The 19248-nt window shown below is 54.4% G+C and overlaps 5 protein-coding genes across 5 annotated transcripts; 4 read left to right on the top strand and 1 right to left on the bottom strand.

Moving 5' to 3' along the window:
- Nucleotides 1–2886: 2886 nt before the first annotated feature.
- Nucleotides 2887–4491, top strand: CONPUDRAFT_63989 (uncharacterized protein; the record flags this gene model as incomplete). Its single annotated transcript, XM_007775115.1, has 1 exon — nucleotides 2887–4491. A coding segment is annotated over one exon (1605 nt), but the record flags the coding sequence as incomplete, so codon positions are not given.
- A 461-nt stretch (nucleotides 4492–4952) lies between these two features.
- Nucleotides 4953–5582, top strand: CONPUDRAFT_146873 (uncharacterized protein). Its single transcript, XM_007775487.1, has 2 exons — nucleotides 4953–5085; nucleotides 5162–5582. The coding sequence occupies exons 1-2, from the start codon at nucleotides 5005–5007 to the stop codon at nucleotides 5459–5461; spliced, it is 381 nt and encodes a 126-aa protein (XP_007773677.1). The 5' UTR covers nucleotides 4953–5004; the 3' UTR covers nucleotides 5462–5582.
- Nucleotides 5583–6137: 555 nt separating this feature from the next.
- CONPUDRAFT_139780 (DUF1793-domain-containing protein) lies at nucleotides 6138–8693 on the top strand (the record flags this gene model as incomplete). Its single annotated transcript, XM_007775488.1, has 9 exons — nucleotides 6138–6335; nucleotides 6392–6502; nucleotides 6558–6899; nucleotides 6955–7473; nucleotides 7530–7614; nucleotides 7660–8006; nucleotides 8071–8233; nucleotides 8293–8552; nucleotides 8615–8693. The coding sequence occupies 9 exons, from the start codon at nucleotides 6138–6140 to the stop codon at nucleotides 8624–8626; spliced, it is 2037 nt and encodes a 678-aa protein (XP_007773678.1). The 3' UTR covers nucleotides 8627–8693.
- An 801-nt stretch (nucleotides 8694–9494) lies between these two features.
- On the bottom strand, nucleotides 9495–10410 carry CONPUDRAFT_158485 (carbohydrate-binding module family 5 protein; the record flags this gene model as incomplete). Its single annotated transcript, XM_007775489.1, has 7 exons — nucleotides 9495–9541; nucleotides 9593–9642; nucleotides 9693–9721; nucleotides 9779–10023; nucleotides 10078–10127; nucleotides 10191–10219; nucleotides 10285–10410. The coding sequence occupies 7 exons, from the start codon at nucleotides 10408–10410 to the stop codon at nucleotides 9495–9497; spliced, it is 576 nt and encodes a 191-aa protein (XP_007773679.1).
- A 1463-nt stretch (nucleotides 10411–11873) lies between these two features.
- Nucleotides 11874–19103, top strand: CONPUDRAFT_111431 (glycosyltransferase family 2 protein). Its single transcript, XM_007775490.1, has 9 exons — nucleotides 11874–12302; nucleotides 12455–15598; nucleotides 15669–15997; nucleotides 16066–16420; nucleotides 16482–17298; nucleotides 17359–17448; nucleotides 17505–17736; nucleotides 17798–18473; nucleotides 18532–19103. The coding sequence occupies exons 1-9, from the start codon at nucleotides 11911–11913 to the stop codon at nucleotides 18632–18634; spliced, it is 6138 nt and encodes a 2045-aa protein (XP_007773680.1). The 5' UTR covers nucleotides 11874–11910; the 3' UTR covers nucleotides 18635–19103.
- The last annotated feature ends 145 nt before the right edge of the window (nucleotides 19104–19248 follow it).

Here is a 19248-nt window from a genome sequence, read left to right on the forward strand (position 1 = left end):
GAGCCCAAAGACCATATCAGACGTTCACAGAGTAAGAAGAGTACCAAAGTGAGAGATATAATGAAGGTGCCTGGGCTCCTGGCGCGTCCGGCGATGCCCTTTGTGCGAGTTGTGGCAAGTGCTTTTGTGGACGAGTTTTGATAGGTCTCCGAGAGTAGGGACACAGAATTAACATGATGAGTACTTGATCGATGCTACTACTTGTTCCATTGTACACCAGGCTGTTACACTGAAGCGGAAGCCCTGTGGGGAGGCATGCACAATGTAATCAGGGACTTAGACGATTTGATGACTTTGCCTGAGCCTGCCTTGGCCTGGGTCGGCCGAATTTCAAAAGTATGGTGCTAAGAAGCATTCTGAGGCCTTCTCATTAGCTAATAAGGCTAGGCTCTGGTCACACCTTGGCTTTTATTATACAGATAGCTGTTTTAAAGTACAGAGACACCTTTAAAGAGCGGTAAAGTATGGAGCAGAACGGACTTTTCACTGGGGCCAATCAACGGCTGGTCATCAAAATTTTATGTGCAATAAAAAACCACTTATTCACTCTAAATGATCAGACTAATTACCAGCTATTGGTGATAAAAAGGAAGGGAGTACTATGGGACTTTGAGATTCATATTGTTTGTGAAGTGAGGGATTAAAAGCATATTTCTCTGACTAAATAATAACTTTCTACTTGGCCATTAACCCGCCATTGACTGGCAAATGACTGGCAAATGATTGGCCATTGATTGGCCATTGACCGGCATATGATTAGTCATTGCCGGGTCATTGTCTGGTTTCTGACCATCATGGGCCAGACTTTGATTGTTGCCATCCAAATGCGGAGTTTATCCGCATTTATGTTCACTCCATTTTATTTAAAATAAACAGATGAGCAATGATATGGCTGACAGCCGTGAGAAACTACAATTGAAGATAACTGTCAAAACTGCGTGTCCCACCTTTAGCATAACCTGTCAAATGTTATTTAAAATACAATGTGTATCCACACCCGGATAAATCCCGGCAAGTTATGATAAAGTTATTTTAACTAACCGGGCCAGTTATTTAAAGTAAATGGGCACAAGTTATGGTGAAATTTTTGCAGTGGAACGCGAACATTGTCATGGTATGCTTTGACGCGCATTCGGGTTACTATAATTTTCCGTAGGTAGAATTCGATAGTTTACGGAGCATAGTCGTTCCTAGAGTGCCGGTGAGAGACTTGAAGAACATCCTGGAGGCTTGTGTAAGAATACAGTGTGTAGCAAGAAGAATAAAACATACATGTACTATACTTATATCGGTACAAGTCCAGTGATAACCCAGCCATGCCAAAGGTAAACCATCTCGTAGACGGGCGTTGAATAGCCGACCCTACGCGCGCAGCGGAACGGTGGTCACACTCTCGCTCTTCAGTGTCGGATACTGTACGGCAGCAGCCCATGTGCGGTCTCGAATTTGAGCTTCGAGTCCGGTCCATCATGCAATTCGAATGTGAAGTAGCAGACAAGCACCGAGAGAACGGCCTAGGGATCCGAGACGTCATCAGTCACGTCGTTCGGGTCGTTCATAATACCACCTATAGAAACTTGATATAAGACGCACCTTAAGCTTGGTTATAGCAAACGTCGTCCCCAAACACGTCTTCAGCCCATCACTGAACATCAAGAGGTTCCTATACCCCCTATACTACCCTCGCTACCTTTGGGATCCTACCTTCTCCCTCTCCCTTTTCTTCAGAAGGTGCAACCCATCTCGACGGTTGGAATTCAGCCGCGTGTCAGTGGTTTTCGTTGTCTACTCACATGTCAACTTTGTATGAAGTATGAAGAGCACTTTCCTCACCTCTTATGAACGTCCTCACTCGCAACCAACAGATTCCCCTTGCCAGCCTGTTAGGTCAAATAATGTCACCCTCTTGCGTCCTGAATCATAGCTAGGTGGTTTGACATATCAAGCTGTCGGTAAAGAGCTTCGACAACGGCGTCGAAACGTACGTCACCGTCTCCTTCGAGAAAGTGCGCAAGTGCGTTCGGGTCCATTAGCACAGCCGTCTCTATGCCCAGTGGCAACGGGATACGGAACACGGGCCCCGAATGCGCGCACTCACTCCTCGTATATGGCAGCCGCATCCGGCGCGTTGTTGAGGGTCTTACGTGCTCCCCGTAAGATGTTGTCCCGCGGTGTACCAGAGAGATCGACTGCGCGACGGAAGGTGCGGGTGACGAGGCGCCCAACGATGTGGGCTGCGATGCTGGTGGCAGCAATATCCAGAAGTAACAGTTCGTAGTGCGTGTCCGTTTGATGAGGGAGCGCGGTATTTCAAGATTCATGGTGCAATGGAGAGAGGGACTGGTGGGAAGTAGTCTCTGGTAGGCGGACTTTCTGGTAGGCGGACTTTTATTGGTTTCAGAGTTAGTCGTTCCTTAACATAAAGGTCGGGAGGCGTTGCGATGGCGCGCCCGCGTGGTTGGTGGTTATCGATTATCTTCCGTATGCGCCTACACTGCGGAAGCGTTGCATTAGGCCTGGCGGCGTTCCTGAAGTGAATGTCTATGGATAGGATAGCCACACAGCTGCTATCTTGTATCTTCTCCTTGAGATAACATACGCTGAGTCGGAGGTGGATTGGGACAAGGAGCTGGCAAGACAGGTTTGGATGGGACTGTTCTCGCGAACGCTCAGAGCATTCCCACGATCCCTAAGGGCAAGCCAAGGGCGAGCGCTTCATTATAGCTCTCCCCTCGTCCTTCCTTCCTTCAGTGATCTCCAGGTTGTCCTCTACATTCATCTTACCGACATCGAGTTTGCCTAACAGTCGCCGCTCTCCTTCTCCTAACACTTTCTCGAACCTTGACTTCAGCCGTTCTCTGGCCACGGGTGATTCCCCTGCCGTAGAGCTCTTCCATCATGCTCCCGCCTCCTCAATCCGAGATGGAGGCCAAGTGCTACTACGCCGGTCTGCCCTCTTCTCCGATCTTGGTCGCTCGCACTGGCGCCACTCAGTGGAAGGCACCCACTGGCCCGGAGGCGTACCTCGAGCGTAAGGAGCTACGCGCCGTCGGTAGACACGCGCTCAAGGAGATCTGGGAAGGCGGCCTAGCTCTCAAGATCCACGCCATTCTGGACTCAATGACAGTGAAATGGACTAGCACTGACGTCGTCCGCATCCGGAACGTTGAAACGTCTTTCGCCCCCGTCATCCTCTGGATCGGCGTGATGCCCGCATCTCTGTCTGGGGATGACGGCGTCGTTGCGGCAAATAAGTGCCGGGAGCTTCTTGTAGAACACGATATCGATGACGTCGACGTCGAGATCCGCGAGTCGATTGTTGCCCGCTCAACCGGTCCCAAGTTCCTCAAGTCCGTCTATTCTTCCAACCCCACCGTAGACGTTCGCGAACCCCTTACTACCACCCTTGGACTCCCCATCTGTGCCCAGTCTACGCCTTGGGTTGAGGGTACCGGCGGCTTCTTCATTACTGAGGGCGGGAATGCCGAGAGACTCCTCCTCGTCACCGCTCGCCACGTCGTCTTCACACCGGACAAGAACGAGAACAAGCACTTTGAACATACGAACAGCAGCCAGCCTCGCCATAATGTCATGCTCTTCAGTGATGCGGGCTTCGAAAAATACCTCAAATCTATCAAGGCCGAGATTGGAGGAAAGGTACTCACGGCGCAGCACCATGAGGACCATTTTGAGGCGATGGAGGGGAGGAATGACCCGACAGAGAACAAAGAGCGTCAGCGTGCCCAAGCCGAGTTAGAAAGAGAGAGGGAGGCGATGGAAAAGCTTCACACCTTCTACCAGGAGGTTTCAGCTCACTGGGGCACCCCGGAGAGCCGCGTTTTGGGTCACGTCGTCCTCTCTCCGCCCATCAACATCGGCAGCAGTGGGGGTTACACCGAGGACTGGGCCGTCATCGAGATAGACGCCTCCAAGGTCGACGCGAGCAACTTCGAAGGCAATGGCATCGACCTTGGTACCCGCATCCATCCCTACGATCTCGTTCGAATGATGCGCCCCAATTACCGGAATGCCGATTCCTTCACGTATCCGATATACAATATTCTGAGGCTCACAGATACCATCCCGGATGAAGAGATGCGCTACCCGACTGTGCTCGACGAGAACGACGAACCCTCTCTTATGGTGATCAAGCGCGGTCACGCCACCGGCCTGACCGTCGGCCGTGCCAACGACATTTTCTCCTACATCCGTTACTACCACGACGATGAAACAACTGATACCTCCAAAGAATGGGCCATCCTCTCATTCGACTATAAATCCGGCGCTTTTGCGGAGAAGGGCGACTCGGGCTCTGTCATCGTTGACGGCCTCGGACGCATCGGCGGCCTCCTCACTGGCGGTGCCGGCGGTACGCGTTCGCCCGACTCGAAGTTGGACATCACGTACGCCACACCTGTCAACTTCATCCTCAATCGTATGCAAGAGAACGGTCTGCGCGAGCCCAACGTCAACCCGGTCCTCGCTGCCTAGACGCTTTCCCCAGGCTGACTCTCGACAAGATATAGCGGGGGACACTGATGAGGTGGTGAGAATGTGATTCTGTCTTGTTTCTTTCTCCTCGCCTTCTACGACTCTTTCTATATTGACTTCCCTCTCGTCGTTTCTCTCTGTGTGGTTCGATTATATGGTTTTGTTCAAGAGATCTCATCATTATATCTTCGCTCATCCAATTTCGACTTGTTCACCTTGTTCATAATTAAATATTGTTTATGGATGGGTTTGGTACGGGATCGGGGCTTTGTTCTCGTGAGCCCCGCATCTCCACGGGGAACGCTGGTCGCCTATTCATTGCAAAGGCCAGCGCTTATATTATAGATCGTTTTAGATTATCTAAGGAGAATGATAGATTCGAGCGCTTAAATGGCGCTTGAACCTTAACCGCGGAATTCCCGACGCGCGTGCACAACACGAGATTGCCTGCTGCAGGCTGTATGCCCCTTCCTCACTGCTGTCGCTGAGTATCCTCCAAACTATCACGAGGTCATGCCCTCCCCTATGGTCAGAGGAGCAATTGCAGGGGTTTCTATAGCGGCTGGTATTGCGCTCTTCATGGTCCTGAAAGAGGTGGGCCAAATATTCATCTAGCTCAACATGGCATCTGATCTTCAAGTTGTTGGCTCGTTCCATAACGACTACGTAGCGGGTGTACGAACCACACATCGCTCCGTACTTGGAAAGTCTGGCAGAGGAATTCATCGCAAGGCGTCGTGCACATCGTATGCGACAGGCTTCTACTGCTGCTGGTTTCAGTCACGGCGATGTGGCGGATCGAACGCCGCTTTGGGACGCACAAGATGAAGAGGAAGATAGGCATGCAGCACGCGAGCTTGAATCGCTTGTTGGTCGAGAAGTGGATGGGTGGCGGAATTTGAGCCGTCGTAAAGAGAGCAGCGGCCTTGTGATCGAAGAAGCGGCCGGAGTACACCAAGACTGGAATTGACCCCATGATCAAACTTGTTCCTGATGCGACGTCCCGAAGGCTTATCGAGGCGCCCTGAATGTATGTAGTGGGTGTAGGCTACTTGGATATTGGGTCAGAGACTGTATTTATGTAAGTTACAGGCGAAGAGTCGAATCGCTTCCTCGGTGAGCTATAAGTCAGCTGAGGCTGTCACCAAGCTTTCACAGCAACGTGCACATGGATGTTGTGTCAAACGACATTCTCCCGTTGCAGCAAAATCTGTGTCCAGGGACAAGCAAGCTCTTGAGGCTGATGAAAAAGATGTAAAAACACGCCAAGGGCAAGAAAGAAGGATTAATGGAGGATGATTCGGATGGGTACCTCGACACGACCATGGTGAAAGGTTTGGAAAGGTACGATGTTGGCGTGGTCTCAGACAGGGAAGTGTCATAGACAGGGGCGTATTGAACCCGAAGTAGAAAGAGCTCCTACCCGCGCCGCTCACGAGACGCTCGTCCTTGTTCCTGCCACCGCGTCTGCATTCACTCCGTCGAGCGCGTGGCATATCGTTTCTGCCGGAGTTTACGCTACAATCTCCATCTTTATGTCTTCACGCTATTGTAACTCGTCCGAATGGGCATGCGGGTGAACGAGTAGAGTATAAAAGGTCGGGGAGCAGGACTCACCAACCTCATCCTACAGCGCTTCCTAAGCCATGGGTCTCCTTAAGCTTCTCTCCTACGCGTCTCTGGCGCTCTTTGCCACCGGGACAGCTGCGACGTCTTGGACCGCAAATCCAGTCAATCCACCTTCTGTTCCTCTTGCTGTTCGCACCCCATACCTCTCTGCATGGCTGCCTCAGGGTGCAGGCACCTCTCTCGCTGGAGCTTGGCCTCAGTTCTGGACAGGCTCTGTATGATGATTTTACACCGTTTTTGTGCGCGCATTGATATATGTTGTTTATCGTAGACTCTTGGGTGGGCCGGATATGTTCGCGTCGATGGCAAGACCTATACTTGGTTGGGTGATCCCGTTGTCCCCAACCTAGCCCCTGCTCTTGCCACTCAAAAGAGCATGACGGTGTGTGCAGATTCCTCCAAGCAACATCCTGATTTTGTCCTGATCTACTCCGCAGTACACTTCAACTCAATCCACCTTTGTTCTGAGTGCCGGTGCTGTCGACCTCACTGTCAACTTCCTCAGCCCCGTCGAGGCGAGCGACCTCGTCAAGCAGTCGACGCCGTTCTCCTATATGGCCATCACGGCCAAGTCCAATGACGGCGGATCACATAGTGTCCAGATCTACTCCGACATCAGCGGCGAGTGGGCCTCTGGCGACACATCGCAGGCCATCAAGTGGAGCACGGATACCTCGAGCAACGTCTGGACGCACCAGGCCCAGCTCCAGAGCCCGCAGGTATACACTGAGTATCAGGATCATACGCAGTATGGCGCTGCATACTACTCTACGCAGAATGTGAGTCGTCCTTTTGTTTGTTTATCGACGTGCATATTCATGAGACTTCAATCAGAGCCAAAGTGCCACCTGGCAAACAGGTCAAGACACTGTCGTCCGCGCCCAGTTCCTCAACAACGGCAAGCTATCTAACGTCGGAGATACCAACTATCGCGCCGTCAGCAACAACTGGCCCGTCTTCGCCTTCGCACACGATCTCGGCAGCGTCGGAACCTCGGCTTCTAGCAATACTCTCTATACCGTCGGCCACGTTCGCGATCCCGCTATTCAGTACATCACTGCCGGCAACAACTTGCAGGACCGCAGCGCCTACTTCTGGACCAAGTACAACACGGTACAGAGTCTCATCAGCGACTTCATCGGCTCGTACTCGACTGCCTTATCCGCCGCCAACACGTTCGACAACAAGGTCAAGAACGACGCGAGTGCTATTTCTAACAACTACTATGCTGTCGTCGCCTTGTCCATCCGCCAAGCCATCGGCGCCACCGAGATTACTGTCTCCAAGAATAGCGATGGTACGTGGAACACCAATGACGTCCTCATGTTCATGAAGGAGATCTCCTCGGATGGCGTAAGCACCTCATTATTCATCTATTACGAAGACATTACTAACGCCCTTTTACCTAGAACGTCAATACCGTTGACGTGATCATGCCCGCCTGGCCCGTCCTACTTTACCTGAACCCGACATGGGGCAAATACCTGCTCCTCGGTCTCTTCCAATACCAGGCGACCGGGTTGTACCCGAACCAGTGAGCTGTGCACGACCTTGGAGCCTCATATCCCAAAGCCATTGGCCACAATGCCGGCAACGACGAGAAGATGCCGCTCGAGGAGTGCGGCAACATGCTCATCATGGCCCTCAGTTACACGCAGAAGTCCAACGACCTCTCTCTCGTCAAGACGTACACGAAGCTGCTTGAGCAGTGGACGGGCTACCTCGTCCAGGAGGCGCTCATTCCCGCGAGCCAGATCTCTACGGATGACTTTGCGGGGTCACTGGCGAATCAGACGAATTTGGCCATCAAGGGCGTGGTTGGGATTAAGGCGATGTCGATGATTGAGGGATTGCTGGGTAACACGGCTGCCCAGCAGAACTACAGCGTCAGCGCTTTATCGTCTTAACTCATCAAGCATCTCAAACAGCTGACACTATTTCTTCCTCTAGTCGATCGCTTCGGGCTATGCCCCCCAGATCCTCAACTTCGCGACTGCCAACAACCATCTCGAACTCAATTACGGCGCTGCGAACACCTGGGGTCTTTCGTACAACCTCTACGCCGACAAGCTCCTCGGCACGGATGTTTTCCCCCAGTCCACCTTCCAAATGCGTACGTACACGCGCCTTCGTATTTGCATAACCCTCCTTACCGGAACCGTGAATATGCAGAAACTGCGTGGTACAACACCGTCCGCAACCAGTACGGTGTCCCGCTCGACACGCGGCACACGTACACCAAGTCCGACTGGCAGATCTGGACTGCCGCGCTCGTGACTGACACCACGGTGCGCAACAATCTCATCGACTCCGTGTATGCGTATATCGCGGACGGCAAAAACAATATGCCGTTTAGCGACTGGTACGACACAGAGTCTGGCGCTTCGAGCGGTTTCAGGGCCAGACCCGTTGTTGGTGGCCACTTGGCGATTGTGAGTGGATGTTTCTTTTGGTGACGCTGCAGCTGCTGACGTGGTTTGTGCTCGCTTTACAGCTTGCTTTGTAAACTGGGGGCTATCCGACTATCTCGGGTTCATGGGGTTATTATTTCTTCCTTTACTTTGGGCTATGCGGGTATCTGTTTTTGTGTATAAATGGAATGTATAACAAAGAGCTTGTCCAAACATCGTCTGAGATAGCTGCCCACTGGTCGTTGCCAGCACAATCGACGTCCCTCGTAGAAGATCACTTGTCTATTGTGCATGTCGCATAGCTAGTGACGCAGGAATTATAACGATCTCAAGCAGCTACATCAGTGTGCCCAATAAAACTGGCCGATACGTGCTCGCGGAGCTTCGGGCACTGCGCTGTGCAATCTTAGGTTTCCATCTATCTTCAATTGCTGGAGTATGATATTAGACATTGTAAACTAAAACGCATATAAACAAGCTGAGAAAATTTGGTTTGAACAGTAACCAATTGGTTGAATGCTAACTAGCGCGCGATCGTTCGGAAGACACATCCACGTAAATCGGGATACGAAAGCAGGAAAATTTCCGGAGCATGCAGGATGAGTTGTTGCTCCATAAAACATGTTAGTGGTCATGACGTGGATGCTGTAACAGAAGTGTTTGATCCAGGTGGAAATGTCATTGAAGAAACACTCGTTCAGAGAGAATTTTCGATTGGGGAGAAAGGCGCGGGTCAAAGGCATTGCCGCTTACTGGCAAAGTAATCACGCCAACACATGCATGATGAAGTAAAACTATCCCAGAAAAAGCGAGGAACAGATAGTCACAACGAGAGATGAATAACAAGAAGCAATGGTTATTGAAAGAGCCTGATTGAATACATTGATATCTAATTCCGAGAAGAGTCTAATCATGTCACAAAAGGCTCTGTAGGGTAAATTTCCGCCAAAGTGTTATTCGGCTTTACCACTTGGTGCAAGCGCCCTTGTCGGCCCAAGAGCCTGAGGTGTCTAAGAAAAGTCAGATCTTGGAGGTAGAATGCGAGAGGTGGCTCGACTCACCACCGGGGCAGTTGCTCGTTACCCACCAGTTGGCGATCCAGAGGTGACCGCTGAAGCCAAGATTAGTCTATGTCGTGGTGATTGACGAAGAGAAGCTTACTTGTAGGTGACGGAACTACCGCCGGGATACTGCGAGTGGATACTTGTCAGCGTATGATGAGGAGCGACGAGGAGCAATATGCGAACCTGTGCGGATTTGGACCAGGGCTGGGCGTTGGAACAGTCGCAGTTACTGCCACTGTTGTTATTGCCGTTGTTGTTCCAGCCATTGCTGTTGTTGATGCCGCCATTATCATTGTTCACACCCTGTGCATTATTGCCGTCGTCCCCTCTCGCCTTATTCCAATTCTGACCTCCACCCGAACCGCCGCCGCCATTACCGTTGTTAGCGCCATCGCAGGAACCAACATTGGTCCACTGGTTAGCGGCGTCTACCAAATAGCATCAGCGACGTAGTCACAAAGGAGATGGGTGCAACGACATACCGCCCGGAGGGTTGTTGTAGCTCCACTCTTTCGCTTGCCAGATGGATCCCCTGAAAAGAGTGGCAGTCAGAGACACGATCGTAAGTTTGAGGTTAGAGCGAGTGCATGCATACCAGTACGAGATCTCGTCGCCGCGTGAATACTGTTATGAATGGTGTTCGTGTCAGTCGTTGGGGTAACGGCTTTCATGAAAGTGGTGGTGCTTACAGCTTGGTTACGCTGCCATCCCAAGATGCCGTTGCAGTCACCACCACCGCGAGTAGCGATTGTGGCACCCTGAACCACCGAGGCGAGGGTAAGTGCGAGAGCGATTGTAGCGGAGTTGAAGAACATTGTTGGTGAGTTTGTGAGAGTGCTATGAACGATGTGTCGTTGAGATGTTGTGAGAGTGAGTTGTGATGTCGGTCTACAGCAGAACTGCGAAGGCTTATATACTTTCATGGTTAGGAGTATTGGACAGGCAGAGCGTACAGAAGGATGGCAGCCGCACTCTGAGACGAGTGTGCGTTTGAGGAAAATGACGTCGTGTTTCCGCACGCTGAGAGGACAGTGGTCGCTGTCGTATGGGGGTCAAGCGCAGGCAGATGATACAGGAGGGAATCCGAGGACTTCTGATGAAACGTCCTCAAACGAGGCAGTACGATACATGTTGGCGGCATAGGGGGTGTTGTAGACCAAGTAGATAATGCCCAGCGGCCATTATCCGCGGATTATTCTAGGAGAGTTATCGCGTTTCAACATGCGAAGACGTAGCCAACAGCTCGACGACAAGGAGTGTCATCGCAACATTAGACCCTCAGGCCTCAGGGGCCAGTTTCAGCAGCTCACTGCTAGGAGAGAGCGTTTCGTCACTGTTCGAGGTAGATTTTCCACGGAGTCGAGACTGTGGGTGAGTGGGCCTTCAAGCTTGCCTGAAACCATGACGGAGGAGAAGGTTGGAAGCGGAAACTCGGAGGATCTGGATTGCGACAACCGCTCACTGGGCGCACATTTGTGCATGATTCAAGTTAGCAGACTTTGAGACCTAACGAGGTCAAATAAAAGCTACTCGCTCTATTTGATTCTCTACCAGCAATGTTCCGGCGAGCTCAAGAGAGATTACACATCTGATGTGTGAACAGATGGGAAGTAGAAAGTAGACGCGCACCGACGCCCGTCGCCCGACGCCCGGTAGCGCTCTAGTTGAAACTCCGCTTCGGTGCATTCGGCATGACACATTGACACAAACCTCACGGAATTATTCTCAACGCTAGCGACAAATGCATCGAAGTCCGTAGAACATTTGTGTGGTTAGATAGTGTTCACTATGAGACGACTAGTCAAATGATTGAGATGGGCGAGCTATCGATCGTATTCTAACAATAGAAGCGAGCCGAGCCACGCCGAGGCCGGCTTGAGAGAGGCAGTTCCACGGCTGGCTATAGGAGGCTTAGCTGTGGACTGCGCAGAGGACGTGTGGGTGCATGATCTGTTTTTAGTGGGACGTGCAATTGCATAAGACGCGACGCGTCCTTTGGGGCCGTGTATAGACCCTCGACAATGTTCCTCGCTGCCAGAGACGACGATGAGCTGGTTTGAATGGCTTACGGAAGGTGAGAGCGGCGCGTACGGGGATTGGCTGAAGAGAGTGGGAACGGAGTTGCCACAGCAGCGACCGATCTAGGCCTGCGCTCGTTTCTTGCCTCGACGACGCATACATCCACCTCCAGCTTCGCTCAGCCTCTTTTTTCTCTTCCCAACCTATTCTTTTGACTTTCTCTTTCTTTTCCATTTGCCTTCTTTTACCTAGAGGCTGCTAGCAAACTGCTGGGGCCACCGTCTCCGTTTCCCTAGATGGCCTCGTCCGCCTCCCTTTCCTCCCATGCAGTCCGCACGGGCGACCTCGTCGACCTCGTCTCCTCCTCCTCATCCGCAACCATCTACCCCAACGACGATGCCATCCTCGCAGTCCTTAACACCCGTTTCCGCGCCAACCTCCCCTACGCGCGCATAGGAGCCACAAACCTCGTCGTCGTCAACCCTTACAAGACCCTCTCCAACGTCAACGATTCCACAGCGCGCGAGTACGAGGAGCGCTGCTACAAGGAGACACCCCAGGGCGGCGCAGGGGGTTCAGCGGCCAGCCCAATGGCCAACAGGGTCCTTCAACCCCACGTGTATGAGATGGCCGCACAGATCTACCTCCTCATGCGTAGACGCGGCGAGAGCCAAGCCGTCGTCAGCCGGTCAGTCTATATCTCGTTCTCTTCTTGTCTCAACGCGAGTATCTTGTGCTGACTCGCTGCCTTCCTTTTCTTTTCCCTTTCATTGGCTCCTTGCATCTCCTTTTCCACGAACCATACACGATGCATGGCCTTATTACGCTTACTCGACAAAGTGGCATCACGGGCTCCGGCAAATCCTCCACAAATCGCCTCCTCGTCGACCAGCTCCTTCGGCTCTCGGCGCACTCCAAGAAGGAACAACGCATCGCCAGCCAGATCAAGTCCTTTGAGACCCTCCTCGACGCCTTCGGCAACGCCAAGACCGCGCAGAACCCCAACGCCTCCCGGCATACCCGCTACCTTGAACTCCACTTCACCGACAAGGGCCGCATCGACGCCGCCAAGGTCCTCGCGTTCGCCCTCGACAAATCCCGCGTCGGAAGGTTGGCGCATGAAGAGCGCTCATTCCACATCTTCTATCAGCTCCTCGCGGGCGCAACCGCGGGCGAGCGCGACCATTTCGGGCTCGAAGACCCGTCGGACTACGCGCTCCTTGCGAGCTCGGGGTGCTACAGACTTCCATATGGCCCGTTCAGCGACGACGCGATCGCGCTCGAAGACGTCCGCGACGCGATGCGCACGCTTGGGTTCAAGACCAAGCACGTAAACGCCATCTTCACACTCCTCGTCGCCATCCTGCTGTTGTCCAACGTCCAGTTCACGGAGGCGGACCACTCGGATGTTGCCGCGTACGTCGCGAACCCGCACGTGCTCGAGCAAGCCGCGCGTTTCTTGGGTGTCCAGAGCGAAGACCTCACGCAGGTGCTGACGAACAAGACGAACTATGTCCGCAAGGAGGTGTATACGGTGTTGTTGAACGTGGAGCAGAGCGCGGTGCAGAGGGATAGCTTCATCCGCGACCTTTACGCTATCTTGTTTGCATATGTTGTCGAAACGGCCAACCACAAGCTTGCGCCCTCGAACCGTGATCAAGGGGCCGAGCAGCAGTCGCGCCCCTCCCTGTCGCTCAGCCTCAGTGGCGCGGGCGGCGTTGGCCACGGTCGCGCGACGCAGATTGCGATCCTTGACCAGCCGGGCTTCCAGACGCGCGGCGCCGCGGGCACGCACAGCATGGTTTTCTCTGGGACCGCACCTCTCCTCTCCCACCTCGGACAGAACGCGTTCGACGAGTTTTGTATCAACTTCGCGGACGAGACCGTTCAGTCCTATGTCCTGCGGCACACGTTCGAAGACGCGGTGGGCTACAACGCGCACGTCACGGGCGATGGTGTCTCCCTCCCGGCGGTCGCGACGATGGACAATGGCGCGTGCGTGGAGCTGCTACGCGGGGCTTCGCTCTCCGAGCGCGCGAGCAAGAAGCCTGGAGGCGTTGTCGGTGTTCTCGGGAAGGCTGGATCGGCGTACAGGAGCGGCAAGTCCGGCGAGCGCAAGGACGACGATCTGCTGCAGGATCTGGTCGGCAAATTCGGCGTGCACGGCTCGTTCATCGCCGCGCCGCACGCGGGGGACGCCGCGATGTCGGACAGACACACGTTCGCGATCAACCACTACGCGGGGCAGGTCGCGTACGACGTGCGCCAGTTCATCGAGAAGGACGCGGACCTCGTCGACGCGGCGTTTGTGACGCTGCTCCGGGCGTCGCAGGACGCGTTTGTGAGCAAGCTGGTGTCGGGCCCGAGTCTCGCGGCGGAAAGGCACAGCAAGGACGAGGGCATCATCGTGCAGGCGCAGGTGTCGAGCCGCCCGCTGCGCGCGCCGTCGTCGCTCGCGCAGGCGACGGCGGGGCTCGCGGAGGCGGAGCATCCCCGGCTGGACCCGGCCAAGATCTACGGGGTCAGCACGCAGGTGAACCATGCGCTGAGCGAGGTGCTGCTGGGTGCGATGGACCAGGTGCCCGGGAGCAAGATGTGGACCGTTTCGTGTATACGGCCGAACGACTCGGGGAGCGCGAATTCGTTCGATAAGCGCCGTGTGAAGGCGCAGGTGCGCGCGCTTCTGCTTCCGGATATCGTGGCGAGGAGGAGTGTGGAGTATGTTGCGGAGTATGAGCATGCGACGTTTTGTGCGCGGTATGTTGGGCCGCGCGCGCAGGGCACGGAAGAGGAGAAGATTAAGGCGTTGTGTGCGCAGAATGGGTGGCGCGAGGGGACGGAGTATGCGGTTGGCTTGAGGTGTGTGTGGTTGAGCTATGGCGCGTGGAAGGCGCTCGAGGACGGGGTGCGCGCGGCGGAGAAGAGCATGCGCGGGACGTGGGAGGACGAGTCCGACTCCGAGGAGGCAGGTGGGAGGGACGACACGACGGAGTATACGGGCACGGGCCACGGCGATGTCGGAATGGGCGCGCCGAGAGGGGGTCCGTTTATGGATGAGAGCAGGGATAACCTGTTGTTGGCGAGGACGGGTACGAACGGGACGGGATACCAGGACCCGAACGACCAGTACGCGCACCAGGGTCTGCCGAGTCCGAGTCCGGGGCAGGTGCCGGCGTATACCGACAACGATGATGGATGGGGAGCGTCCGACTGGGACAAGAAGACGCCCGGTGGGCCCGGTGGTGGGCCGCCGGGGGCAGGGACGATGAACTTTACGACGAAGGAGCTTACGGCGGCGAACACGAACACGGTCGAGGAGCTGCCAACGACGCGCTCGCGCAAGTACTGGCTCCTGCTCGTTCGCCTGTCCACGTGGTGGCTGCCGGGCTTTTTGCTGCACCACGTCGGGCGGATGAAGCGGCCGGACGTGCAGCTCGCGTGGCGCGAGAAGCTGACGCTCTGCCTCATCATTTTCCTCCTCAACGCGGTTATCATCTTCTACATCATCGAGTTCGGCCGCTTGCTGTGCCCCAATTTCGACAAGGCGTGGAGCGCGGGCGAGGTCGCGCAGCACACAGGCGACAACGACTGGTGGGCGGCGGTGAACGGGGGCGTGTACGACCTCACGAACTTTATCCACGGGCAGCATTCGGACATCCAGGGCATCTCTTCGAACTCGAAGGCGAACCTGGACGTGCTCGCGGGGCAGGATCTGACGGGCTACTTCCCGCCGCCGCTCGCGCTCGCGTGCCAGGGCTTAGTGACTCAGCCGACGCTGCAGCTGACGTCGAAGAACTTTACGGCGACGGTGCCGCAGGCGATGCACAACTCGGGCAGCACGCAGAGCTCGCAGGGAACTGCGCTGGACAACAGCGATTGGTACAGCGCGACTTTCTTGCCGAAGATGAAGAATTATTACAAGGGCCCGCTTGTGGTAGATAAGGGGGCCGTGTGGAGCGAGGCGCAGAGCCAGGATAATCCGAGGTGCGTTCCTTTCCTCTCCTCTCCGCTATTGGGAGGGACCGCGAGCTGACGCGCCGAATTATTAATGCAGGATCTGGGCGATCTACAACCAGATGATTTTCGATCTCACGGACTATGTCAACACGGTGCAGATCAACCAGGGCGCGACGAGCATGTACCAGTTCCTGGATAAGAACATTGTGAGCGTGTTCCAGGAGCAGGCCGGGCAGGACATCACGAAGCCGCTGAACGCGGTGCTCGGCGGGCTCGATTCGGCCACGCGCGAGTCGAACATGGACTGTATCTCGAATGCGTTCACGGTCGGACAGGTGGATTTCAGGAAGTCGGCCAGGTGCCAGGTGCAGAATTATCTGTTGCTGGTGTTTACGAGTATTCTGTGCGGGAGTATTGTGCTGAAGTGTGCGTGCCTTCTTCCCTTTCTTTTCTTTGTTAGCGGCGCGCTGATGTGTGATGTGTATGGGAAACAGTCTTTTCGGCGCTGCAGCTCGGCGGGAAGCAGAGCCCGGAGATGCAGGACAAGTTCATCCTCTGCCAGATCCCGTGCTACACCGAGGGCGAGGACTCGCTCCGCCGGACGATCGACTCGCTCGCGGCGCTCAACTACGACGATAAGCGCAAGCTTTTGTTCCTCATTTGCGATGGAAACATTATCGGTTCGGGCAATGACCGCACGACGCCGCGTATTTGTTTGGATATTCTGGGTGTCGATCCGAAGGTTGACCCCGAGCCGTTGATGTTTAAGAGTATCGGCGAGGGGAGTAAGCAGCTGAACTATGGGAAGATTTACTCGGGCTTGTATGAGTTTGAGGGGCATGTTGTTCCGTGCGTTGCCTTCGTTTCTCCTCCATTGCATCTGAAGCTAACGGTGATCGCGTGCGGATAGGTACATGGTCGTCGTTAAGGTCGGCAAGCCCACGGAGCGCTCCCGCCCCGGTAACCGCGGCAAGCGTGACTCGCAAATCCTCCTGATGCACTACCTCAATCGCGTACACTTCGATGCACCCATGTACCCGCTCGAGCTCGAGATCTACCACCAGATGCGTAACGTCATCGGCATCGACCCGGCCTTCTACGAGTACATCTTCACTGTCGACGCCGACACGATCGTCACGCCCGAATCACTCAACCGGCTTGTCGCAGCTACTGCGGACGACTCGAAAATCATCGGCATCTGCGGCGAGACGAAGCTGTTCAACCCCGAGGGCTCGTGGTGGACGATGATCCAGGTATACGAGTACTACATCTCGCACCACCTCTCCAAGGCGTTCGAGTCGCTCTTTGGCTCCGTCACGTGTCTGCCTGGTTGTTTCTCGCTGTACCGCATCCGCACGGCAGACAAGGGAAGGCCGGTGATCATCTCGAACCGGATCATTGACGAGTACGCGGAGAACCACGTCGACACGCTGCACAAGAAGAACCTGTTCTCGCTCGGCGAGGATCGGTTCTTGACGACGCTGCTGTTGAAGCATTTCCCGACGTTCAAGACCAAGTTCATCCCGCACGCGGTGTCGCACACGACGGCGCCCGAGTCGTTCCGCGTGCTGCTTTCCCAAAGACGTCGGTGGATTAACTCGACGATTCACAATCTTGTGGAGCTGCTGGTCCTTCCGGAACTCTGCGGGTTCTGCTGTTTCTCGATGCGGTTCTTTGTGTTTATTGATTTGCTGGGGACGATTATTTTGCCGGCTACGTTGTGTTATGTGCGTGTCATTTTGTATCATTTTGATGTGAACGATGCTGATGCGATGTATGCGTTGTAGCTCGTATACCTGATCGTTGTCGTTGCGACAGGCCAGGCTGCGCTTCCGGTCATTTCGATCATTATGATTGGTATCACGTACGGTTTACAGGTAAGCTTCCCACTGCTCCTTGGCCCGTCGAGTTTGTGTCTGACGCACGTTCCCAGGCGATCATCTTCATCATCAAGCGCGAGTTTATGCTTGTCGGTTGGCTAGTTGTGTACCTGCTCTCGTACCCGGTGTACGCCTTCTTCCTGCCGGTTTACTCGTTCTGGTGCATGGACGATTTCTCGTGGGGTAACACGCGCGTCGTCATCGGTGATGGCGGTAACAAGAAGGTCATCATGGCGGAGGATGAGCGCTTCGATGAGTCGATGATTCCTCTCAAGAAGTTCAGCGGTGAGTTCCATGACGCTGCTTTGGTTGTATCATCCATCTCACTCATCCATGTCGCCCACAGAATACGAAGCGGAAGCTTGGGAGCACGGGTCTCATCACTCTGACGGGACGGGTTATCCTCACACGATGTCTCAGCCACAATTCCCTCGCTCACGTCCGGAGTCGCCGAGTAGCTACAATCAACACGGTGGTGACTATTACCGCGACACGAACCTGACCGCGAATAACGCCTCGAACCCCAACATCGCTCGCAGCAAGGGGGTACCTTCGATGTACAGCGGCTCGCGTGCCGGCTCCATGTACGACGGCCGGCAGCCGGCCATGTCTCAGTTCCTGCCGCAGATGCCATTCAACCCCTTCGCTGGTGTCGGTCTTGGCGCTGGCTCGATCACCGGGGGTTCCGAGTACGGCGGACACAACGGGATGCCGTTCCCGGCGCCGCTTGGGTACCAACAGACGGGCAGCGTGTACGGGATGATGCCGCAGGACCCACGGGCAACGATGATGACGAACATGAACATGTTCTCGGGCTCGGCCTCTCAGCTTGGTGTGCCGGTTATGGGTGCCGGTATGGGCGGCGAAGGCGGAGGTGCGCGTCCGATGTCGACGTTCTCGATGGCGACGACAGTGAACCCCTTCGCTGGGCCGAACATGAACGAGAACCCGACAGATGACGAGCTGTTCTTGGCGCTCAGGATCTATCTGAGTACGCAAGATCTGATGACGGTCACGAAGAAGTGAGTGTCTTCAACCTAAGATGCCTCTGGTGATAGATACTAATGGCAATTTGTGCAGGACCGCTCGCGAGGCGATTGCAGCGAAATTCCCCAAGGCAGACTTGGCCGCTCGCAAGGACTTCCTGAATGAGTCGATTGACAAGATCTTGTCGCAGTCGTAGGAGTTCCTCTAACACGTGTGGAGTGCTCCTTGCTGTACGTGCTTGATCTGTACATACCAAAACATCGCGCGAACTTCCATCGGAGAACGCGCGCACCAACCTTCATTTCATCCGGAAACGAAACGACTTCGGAACACTCACCTTCATTTCTCAAACTCGGACTTCCTACACATCGCCGCACCCGTCATAACATGGATGTACTCACTCAACCTCTTCTTCGGACTTCATATCATCATCACTATAGCTCCTTTAGTCGTTCACGTCTACATACAATACGCGTTTGCAAAACTATCTTCCCAGACTCCTATGGTCTTCATACTTTTCTCTTTTACCCTTCTTACGACTTTCTTGTGCATGCGCATGGACTATACCTGGGGCATTCTACTTGATATCATCTTGGCCATAATCCTTGTGTTAGCTGGTCTGCGTCCTCGTGTCGGGTTGTGGGCTCTTTGACAATATATTAGATGTGATATAGCTGGAAACGTTGGGGACGTAAGTTGTGGGAGATGGAGGTTGTTTGTTGCTATTATGACCTGATGGCGTTGGTAATTAATTGCAAACAAAGGGGGTTTTCATTTGACATGTTCCAGGCTTCCAACACTCCCGTGTTG

This window comes from Coniophora puteana, assembly GCF_000271625.1.
Source record: "Coniophora puteana RWD-64-598 SS2 unplaced genomic scaffold CONPUscaffold_14, whole genome shotgun sequence".
Taxonomy (NCBI): Eukaryota; Fungi; Basidiomycota; class Agaricomycetes; order Boletales; family Coniophoraceae; genus Coniophora; species Coniophora puteana.